Here is a 9,980-nt window from a genome sequence, read left to right as displayed (position 1 = left end):
GCAGAGGGTTCGCGGGAAAGGCCGGTCACTCTGAAAAGTCTTCAGGCAAAAGCGACTGTCTGCACTCCAAATACCATGTCCCTGTGGGGGCTGTCCCTTTGCAAAGGGGCCCTCCCGCCAATCTGCCAATCTATCTATAGGAGTAAACCTATAAAAGTGGAACTTCAAAAACGGCATTGTTGCTACTGAAGTAAGCAGGAAGAACAAAACCGTTCCCTGCACTTTTCTCTCTGCGCTTGACATGGCAAATATTTTCTGATTCTTTCTCATCATGTCATAGCTGTGATGTGCCCCACCCCCCACCCCCGCTGCCTTTAGAGCGCTGCATTATTGCAGAGGACGTTTAGAGGAGGTTTATTTGAGCAACAGATGTAATGAGAGTGTTTATGGGCTGTTTAGGCCCAGGCTCTGTGCTGGAGTGTGCTGGGCGGCTGTGCCAGAGAGACAGGGGGTAAAAGCGTACGGTGACAAGCCTCATTAACAGGAGAAGCTGCACACACCTGCCGAAGTGCTTGCGGTTGACGACAAGCCCCTACTGTTCGCCTTTCTAATTACGCGCTGTAACTGGCATCTCGAACGAAAGCAACGGCCCCCCACTCCATACTGCATATGCAAATATGACAGAGCCGATCATTAGGTTTTATGTCTCTGAGCCAAATTGTTATTGTATAACTGCTGAAGCCAAGGGCAAAGGCATAAAACTCTATCACTTTTCAATGTATTTTTTTTTTACGAGCTTCCTACTGAAATAGAACAAACGTTATTGAATGTCACAGTTAGCTAAGGGTAATGTGCCAAAAACTATTGTTTCTAATCATCACAATTATTTGATTTTCAATAGGGTGGGAGGGCAGTAGGCAAACATTTGTTTTTGATGCCAAAATTGTATATAGTTAGGCAGAAGCTCCACACTGTATTTCCCAATATTTTAACATATTGATGTGAATTTTTGTTCATTTTCTGTGTTGGATTTGTATAATGAAAAGAAACACCCTTTAAGAAGATTAATTTTGTCTGCTGACTTTCTGTAGTTGTGAGAGACCTTCATGAACTTTTTGAATTTCTATATGAAACACCCCCAAAATGTGATGCAGTCATGATAAATAAAAGTTTGACAAGCAATACACTCCACATGTAACAGTCCCTTATTTTAATTTAATACAAAAATCACACATTCATTGAGTTTGTGAACCTGTAGAGTTGTGATGTTTTCACAACAACAGTCTGTTCAAGTACAAGTTGGTGTGATCAAAAGGGATGTTGGAGGACATCCAAAGAAAACTCGCTGAAGTTCATAAAATAGGAACAGTCAGGCAACTGGAAGATGTGCGGAAATTCAGCGTTGCTGATCCGCTTTCAAGAGTGGGTGTCCCATATAGATTAGTATGCAAACTGGAGAATCCTGAAACCAGTAACAAATAATGTGCTCGTATAATACAGGCATCTCCTATACTTGACAACATCTGATAACATCTGTGTTCAACAGTCTACCATAAGAAAAACACTGAACAAGAGTGCAGTTCTCACAAAGATATCACAAGAAACAAATGAATGACTCAAAAACAAACAAACAAAATATAGCTGCCTGTCTGAAGTTTGCAACTTGGATGTTCACTTGAACAGATAAAATCTGAACTTTATGGCAAATGTACATTATATTATGTTGTATGGAGAAAACAAAACAGTACATTCCAACAGCAAGTCCCAGCAGTGAAGCATGGTGGTGGACAGGCTCTAGCGCCTCGGGCTGTTCCGCTGCCTCGGGCGGCTCTACTGCCTCGGGGTCTGGATGGCTCGCAAACGCAGAGGGACCAAGGAATGCCAAGTTGCAGCAACTCTATAGCAGCATGTTAAAGCATCTGTCAGTGATCTGAAAATATAACGCAGCAGAAAATCAACACTGTGTACTAAACATCACGAAATTATTGGGTTTTTATTTATTTATTATTATTTTTTAGAATCATCACCCAGCATCGCTGGTCCCACTGAGGTGTCTTGATCAAATCTAAACCAAACCCAAATGACTAATGAAACAGTAAAGTAGTATTGTATAGGATAATGAACCAAAACCCCCCTTCTAATTGATTTGCTGTTACAGAAAGCATTTACATTAAGAAAACATGGGTGTTTTTATGAATTAAATATAAAAATAAATATATAAACATAGAATATGTTGTATTAAATAAAATTTCTCAAATTTTTGCCTGCAGTGACTCTACTTGTTTAAACTATTAATCCAAGAAAAACAATAAGGCAATATAAAATATATATTCTTGGTTCAACAAGACTGTTGTTGTTTGTTATAACAACTCGGAGATTATCAGATTTCTGACACAGTAATTTTGACACTTCTCCTCACTACTCTGTTTCCTGTGTTGCTTTTTGTCCTTGACTGAGAGTAAAATAAAGGCATTGTCTGCCCTGCTCTGCTCTTAATGGGGTTCAGTGAACTAGCTTTAGAAAGCCATGGGCTACTCAGCAATGATCACTGGGCCTGTGCTGCTTCACACTGCTTAACCGTGCAGAAAAGAGAGTCTGAAGTCATTCCACAGCTTCAGCCCAGATTGCACCTCACAATGTTTCTCAACCCTGATGGGCCTATTACAGCACTGAAATAGACGAAAATAAGGATTGATTGGCTAGTCATTTTTCTTTCTTTCTACAGACAAACTTTTATGGATGCATGACGTTTAATTAGCAGTTATACACAATAATGGCGTTGACAAAATATGTACATTTCACATTTCTATGAGGAACGAGCACCAACAAACACGAGAGACAAAACAAATCACTTTGATTACTAAACAGAACGTTAAGGTTGGACTTGTGTGCATGTGGCTAGGTTGTAGGTATAGAATAACATTATATTACAGAGTGAATTAATGAAAGAGATGCAGAGGCTGATGTCTGGCTCTGGGAGTGAACCCTGAATGTCTTCTCTTTGCTATGCTAATGCAAATTCACAGTGCTCGGTCCTGAAGCACGTCCACAAGTTCACCTCTACCATGCTTCATGCTTTCTCCACTCACCCTCCCCCAGGCGCCCTTCAAGCTGGGGCATTGTGGAAAGGTTTTAGGAAGGTGTGGAAAAATTCTGCAAAGTAAGAATGATTTCAAAAATAGAAGTGTGAAAAGTTTATTTTTGTCAATTAACAAAATGCAAAGTCAAAAAATATAAATCAAATTAATATTTGGTGTGATCACCTTTTGCCTTCAAAGCAGGATTGGTTTTTTGAGGTACATGCATGCGGTTGTTGAAGAAACTTGGCAGTAAGGTTGTTTCAAACATCTTGGGAAACTAACCACAAATCTTCTGTGGATGTAGGCTTCCTCAAATCCTTCTGTCTCTTCATGTAATCCCAAACAGACTTGATGATGATGAGATCAGGGCTCTGTGGGGGCTATAACATCAGTTCCAGGACTCCTTGTTCTTCTTCACACTGAAGATACTTCTTAATGACATTGGCTGCATGTTTGGGGTTGTCCTGCTGCAGAATAAATCTGGAGCCAGGCACATCTGTGGTGGAATTGCATTATGGATAACTATCTGCATGCATTAATCCTGACCAAATCCCCAACTCCATTTGCTGACACACAGCCCTAAATGTGCAAGGAATCTCCACCATGCTTCACTGTTGCCTGCAGACACTAATTATTGCACCGCTCTCCAACCTTTTAGTGAACAAACTACCTTCTGTTACAGATAAATATTTCAAATCATCACTCCAGAGCACCTGCTGCAGTGAAGGTACAGATTTTTGGTCACAATTCTTCCATGATGGCCACTTCTGGCTAAACCTTTCCGAGCAGTAGATGGGTATAACTGGATCCCACTGGTATTCACCCGTCCTAAGGTGATAACACTGTTGGACGCTTTGCGGTTTTGAAAGGATGTAAGCAGATGATGTGTCTTTCATCTGCTGCACTACGTTTCCTTAGCTGACCACTGCGTCTGTGGTCCTCGGGGTTGCGGCCGTTACTTCTTCTTCTTCAAAAGAGCTTGTACAGCACATTCTGAACCCTCAGTCTGCTTTGAAATCTATGCCTGGAAAAGACCTTAGTGTTGCAGTGTCTTGTTGCTGTGCTGAATCTTCCCATGGTGTATGACCTGTGACATGAAACCATCCTCCACAACCTCACCTTAGCAGCAAAGCTTGGCTGTTCCATTATATATATATATATATATATATATATATATATATATATATATATATATATATATATATATATATATATATATATTTTTATAAATTGACTCTCCACATGACACATGACACTGAATCCATTGCAATTATTTTGTAATAATTTCAACTCTTTATAGTTATTTGCTTGTATAGTTTAATTTTTGGCCCTTTTCCCCACATGAAGTGATCATGAAACAGGAAACTCTACTTCTCATTTTCACACTGCAGATATACCCAGTGGCACTGTGCAAACCCTACACCTACCCCTACACCTACCCTTACCCCTACACCTACCCCTTCCCCTACCCCCCAACATCCTTCTTACCCCTCCCCTACACCAGTGGACATGCCCTGTGTATAGTTTTTCCAGTCCTTTCAAATATTGATAAGTATTGAAAAACAAACGAATGCAGCCCCACTAGATATCTTCCTGCATTCCATATGCACAGGAAAGTTCTGAAATTGACAGAAGTATGTAGTTATTTTCTGAAAGTATCCAGATTAATTAGACACACACTAGTAGTCTGTAATTATTTGTTTTCAAGTGTTCTTACATCTTGTATGTGTTCTAGTATGTAAAAGTATGTTTTTGTGCACGGCCCATTTGCCAAATTAATCTTTCTTCTGTGTACCTGTCCTCTGACCTATGCGTTGTGTTCTTACGTTAATGCCTCTGGGTGGCTATTATTTTTACATGGATGAGTCAGGTAAATCTCCAACTGATATTTGGATACAGAACACTAGAGAGAAATCGCCTGTGGCCTAGCGCTCGACAGGGAGGGAAGGAAATCAATATGTAGGCCTATTAAACCGACGCTGCGCGGGGCAATTAAACGGCTCCTCCTTGTTCAGGTTCCTGAAGCGAATAAAGACGTATGTCATGTAAGCACTACATGACTCCATGCTGATACCGAAGCTTTTGTAACTCGAAGCCTCTAGTGTATTTTGTCTTGCCTCAGATTCCTGCAGCCTCATATGTGCATAGATAAATAACGTAATAACAGATCATATTTCTGAATATAGCGGACAAGGGAAAAAATCTATAAGCCAAGCGGGGTTCCCTGAGGATTCCCTGCGTTGACTCCCGGCAGCCCCGCCCCCTCGAGCCGTGCGCTGTCCAGCAGCAGAGTGCTGATCTCTAAACTCCGCGAGCTCAAGCGCGCGCCCGAGCTGTGAACGGCTGCAAGGCAGACCGCTGTTGGAGCGCACCGGAGACGTATTGAAAGTTCTGCCGCGTTTGAGCACGACATGTTCACGGCATTCGCAGACGAAAAACGGATAACTCGAAGACGGATGCCTCCACAGTAGCTCTCGACTGTTCAGCTTAAAAACGGTGATTGATTTATTTTAATGATGTTTCGCAATTTGAACATTGCCTCTTGAGACCACGGAGAGTGGCGCAACACTGAAACCATGATTTGGACTATTTTGATGTCTTACTGTGTGACTTTTGTTTTCGGAAACAAGACTGACGATCGGATACCTTTTTTTCACGGGCACGTATTCGAAAACTCTCCACCTGGCTCCAAAGTGAACGGGCTGAGTATCCCGGTGAAGCGCGTCGAGGCGCAGAGATGGTGCTCCAAGACGAGCATGCATCTGAAATTGCTGGGAGACGGCAGTGAAGATTTCCACGTTTTCGCCCACCACAAACGCGGACACATATTACTGAAGACCTCTAACGTTCTCGATAGAGAGGAGCGCTCGGAGTATTTTCTCAGTGTTGGGCTTTGCTGCCTGAGCTGCGCCTCGGCCGAGCGTGTCGTAGCCGAAGTTGCGTCCATTAAAGTGGATGTGCTCGACACTAACGACCATGAGCCCACTTTTCGCCATGCGGATGTCAAAATAACTTTAGACGACGCCACCGCCTTGAGGTCGGTAGTTTATAAAGTCACAGCCGAAGATACGGATAGTGGCAAAAACGCCGAGTTGGTATATTACGCTCTCCCGAAAAACGGGAGTTTTTACGTGGTGCCCAAAACGGGTGACATTCTACTTGTGGACTCCATACTCGGGCTTGCTTCTCCAATAAAGTTTAACGTCTTCGCGAGAGACCACGGTTGGCCCTCTCGCACTAGTCATAACATGAAGATCGAGATCAGACCCAGGCAATGGCCAGCGGTTCCGCCGCCGTCTCTGCCATCCCAGCTGAGCCAGTCTGAGAGCAGACTCCCGAGAAGGTCCCGCTCCGTGCTGGAGCCCGACAAACCCGTGGTCATCAGCGTGTCCGAAGATGCCAGCATTGGCTCGGTGATAATGAATCTTAACCCGGTCAGGTTTCAGTCGGCGAGTTTTGAGTTGGTTTACCCCGATGCGGAACACTCTCCTGTCACCGTTAATCGAGACAGCGGGGATTTGGTTATATCGAAGAACCTTGATCGAGAGACAGAGCCCTTAGTGGAAATTACAGTAAAAGTCCAAGATAAAAGAGGTAAGAGCACCATTAACGGGTTTATATAAACTCTGCGCAAGTGTCAGTTTCCCCATCATATTCCCCGAATGCAGTGAACCTGTGCAAGGCGATAAGATAAACGGACGCCGTTGGCTGGGTCATTCTTTCGTTTTATATTTTGCTTTGACTGTCTTCGGCACTGAACACAGTAGAATCTGACACTTAATAATTTCTAAACCAATTTATTTGACCCCATCCGCGACACATACCGTGCTGATGCATCATTTTCCCTTTGAGTTGAAACGTGTTACACGCTGCTCTCTCCTCACACACGTTAGTGGTTCACGGTAAACCCGTAATACTGAAAGGGCAGGTTCATTCTCACCCAGGGATAAGTCTCCCGACGTATTACTAATGGGTGTGAGGCCGCGCCACCCGCGCGCTGCGGGTGCGCCGAGATAAAGGCGCAACTTCTCCCTCACCGACACGCTCATTTACCTTGACTGTAGCGGCCATGCCAGCACAATCATTACAAACACTGCATTCACTGACAGATAAATGAATGAATGACTCATTGTGCATTTCAAGCAGACGTAAACTACTTGAGGCTTCCTGTAAACTTCAGTGACGTTTGCTTCCTGTTACTACAAACTTTAATTTCATGTACAAACTTTAATTCCAATTAAATGCAACCGATATTTAAAACCGATATTTGTACAAAGCACTTCATGAACTGATACCAACATCTTATAATGACTGGCTTTTCTCAGCAACCCATGTACGATGTTTTGTGTGGATATAGCTAATCATTTGAAAAGCCCCAGATAATAATAATAATAATAATAATAATAATAATAATAATAATAATAATAATAATAATAATAATAATAATAATAATAATAATGATGATGATGATGATGATGATTATGGCGATAGAAGAAGAAGAAAAGTTATATGCCGTAGGGGTTTTATTCATTACAATTGCTCCCCGACACTCCTCCTTACGGCGTGCAGTGATAAGACTTAAGTCTTATGATAAGATAAGTCTTATGTCTCCTTACATAGATTTGGATTATAAATGATATCTCTTAATTACTGCATGAGTCACGTTTTTTCAAAGTGTTTAAAGTGCGCAGGTACAATATTTTATTGTAATTGATTGGGTGAACTTTGGGAGACTGCAGGTGTTGTGTTTATGCTGCATGTACGACGCGCTCCGTGTTTTGCGCTGCAAAGTTTGATTCCAAAGCGCTTCTGCGGTCGGATGGGACGGGAAGACGCTCCGTGGGAAGCCCGATCGGTCTAATCCTTTTTGAGTGGGAGATTCTGCTCGCCTTTCCTTCATCTGCTCGCATTAGCTGTGTAATCCCATCTCATTCACTTTCTCATTTCGGGGATTTAGGACTGACAGCGCGGTTAGCTGGAGGAACTGCCGAATTTCTTCGAGGGAGAATGAAGCGTTTAAGTGGCGCAACTGCAGGGATTCAGACTGGCGCTTCTAGTATGCGCATATCTTATCGGTCGGCCGTGCTCACGTCGTGATCGGCTGGGTGAGCAGCCAGTGTCCGTGATTTAATTAGCACGGGTTGTTAGTGGGCTATGTTAATTACTACCTGCCTGCACGCGATACTCGCAGTATGTGCAGTAAGCGAACGTCACAGCGCTTAACTCGCGTGCAGGCGATCCACGTTTATGCATCACACGTGCGTAAATATGGCAGTAATGAGAGAAAACAGATGGCCAAGAGGGACCTCTGGTGACCTCCCGTCAGACGCTCTGTGGACGAGAAGAGCTTTGTGCTTATCGACATTCTCAAGCTCATGCGGCAAAAGTGTTTGCGACATTTTTGCCCGTTTGCTCAAACTTAGATGTATGTATTCGTGCTTAACTGACGTCTGTGAGAATGGTGATGGGCACTGGTAGCCTAGTGTAATGTAATATAGACCAACGTTATAATAAAAATGACATTATTCTTCTTTTTAACTACTGTCTTTCTGTCTTATCGTTTCGCTGGAGTTTGTGTATAGGCGCTTTGAGTTTTAGAAACAGATGAAAAAAATGAAAGATTTAAGCTTGCGTAACAATTTAATTTAGTTTAGTTTTCCTTTTTAATTATGATAAACAGGACTCAGTTGGATAACACTGATATGTTTCTGTCTGAGTCTTGAATTCTCATTTGTTATTGATCATTTTCATTTTGATTTTAACGGTACTCTTTAGGTTGTAATATATATGCTGCAACAGGATCTCTCTCCTCTTACTGTCTCTCCCTCGTCCTCTCTCTCTCTGTCTCTCTAACACTCAAATGGGACATAACATATATGGAATGATTTCATAAGATTACTTTACAAAACTTTGGGACAGTCTCCGCAAGAGTTCAAGATGTGCTTCATGCCAGGAGTAGTCACACTAAATTCTGACTTCTGCCTGTAAAAGCCATTTTTGTTCTGAAATGTGCTTTTTTTCTAGATTTGTGTACATATTTCCTGTTTTTTCTATTTGTATTTTCAGTCTCTTGATAAAGAGACTGAACAATAATTATAATGGTCATTACACCACTACTAAAACAACAACTCTAATGGTGGCCTGTGGGAATGGCAGAGTGCAGCATCTGCGTCTTATAGGTGACGATCCTCATTACACACCGCATGTGTTTGTTTGTTTGTTTGCTTGTTTGTGAGTCCGTGTGTACATGTGATGGTAAAACAGTTCTCTTACAGAGCCCATCAGGTTGTAGCCCAGTCACGTGGCTGCAAAATTAATCCAACAGTCCAATCATATTCCCCCATGCACCACCTTTCGTCCGTTTGTCTCTCCTGCCCATGTTCCTCTCTGTAATATCAAATGGAGTGAGGCTGTAATTTCCATCAGCACACAGTGGTGTGTGATGAAGCGAGGGGGAGGGTTCATTTTCATCACTTTAGCATGTCCAGTGAACAAAGACTTCATCATTCTGGCAGGCTCAAAGCATCCTGCCCCAAACCGCCTTGCTGCTTTGATAAGACGGACAACTGTGGCTTTAGAAGCTCGGAGATCAGGCTGCCTGGCTGGTACAGCAGGCTCTGTGTTTATTCTCAGACTTCAGAGTAGCCAACGCTGGTGGAGATCTGTTAATCTGGCAGGCATAAGACGAAGAGTTTTAGGGCCATATGGGAAGATTGTGGTGTCAGGGAAGCAGAGGTGCTAATGTGTTCTCTGTCAGAAAGGGTCATTTTCCCTACAAGCACGCACACACATTGACATGTACATGCAAACATGAATACACACTCACACACACACGTGTACATGAAGAGTTGTCCTGTGTGTTCAGCTATGTATGCAAAACACGCTCTCCAACAGACGGTGTATGTGGACACTTACAGATGGAGCTGATTGCACATACTCTCTCTCTCTCTATCTCTCTCT

At 42.7% G+C, this 9,980-nt stretch overlaps 1 protein-coding gene across 1 annotated transcript in view; it reads left to right on the top strand.

Moving 5' to 3' along the window:
- The first annotated feature begins 5,363 nt into the window (after nucleotides 1–5,363).
- LOC143509457 (neural-cadherin) overlaps nucleotides 5,364–9,980 on the top strand; it is a 150,069-nt gene continuing 145,452 nt past the window's right edge. Inside the window, 1 exon segment of the mRNA XM_076998207.1 lies at nucleotides 5,364–6,614. Within this exon segment, the coding sequence (XP_076854322.1) occupies nucleotides 5,597–6,614 (1,018 nt within the window). The 5' untranslated portion in view covers nucleotides 5,364–5,596.

Source organism: Brachyhypopomus gauderio, chromosome 1, assembly GCF_052324685.1.
Source record: "Brachyhypopomus gauderio isolate BG-103 chromosome 1, BGAUD_0.2, whole genome shotgun sequence".
NCBI classification, from domain to species: domain Eukaryota; kingdom Metazoa; phylum Chordata; class Actinopteri; order Gymnotiformes; family Hypopomidae; genus Brachyhypopomus; species Brachyhypopomus gauderio.
This window is presented reverse-complemented; position numbering and strand designations above follow the sequence as displayed.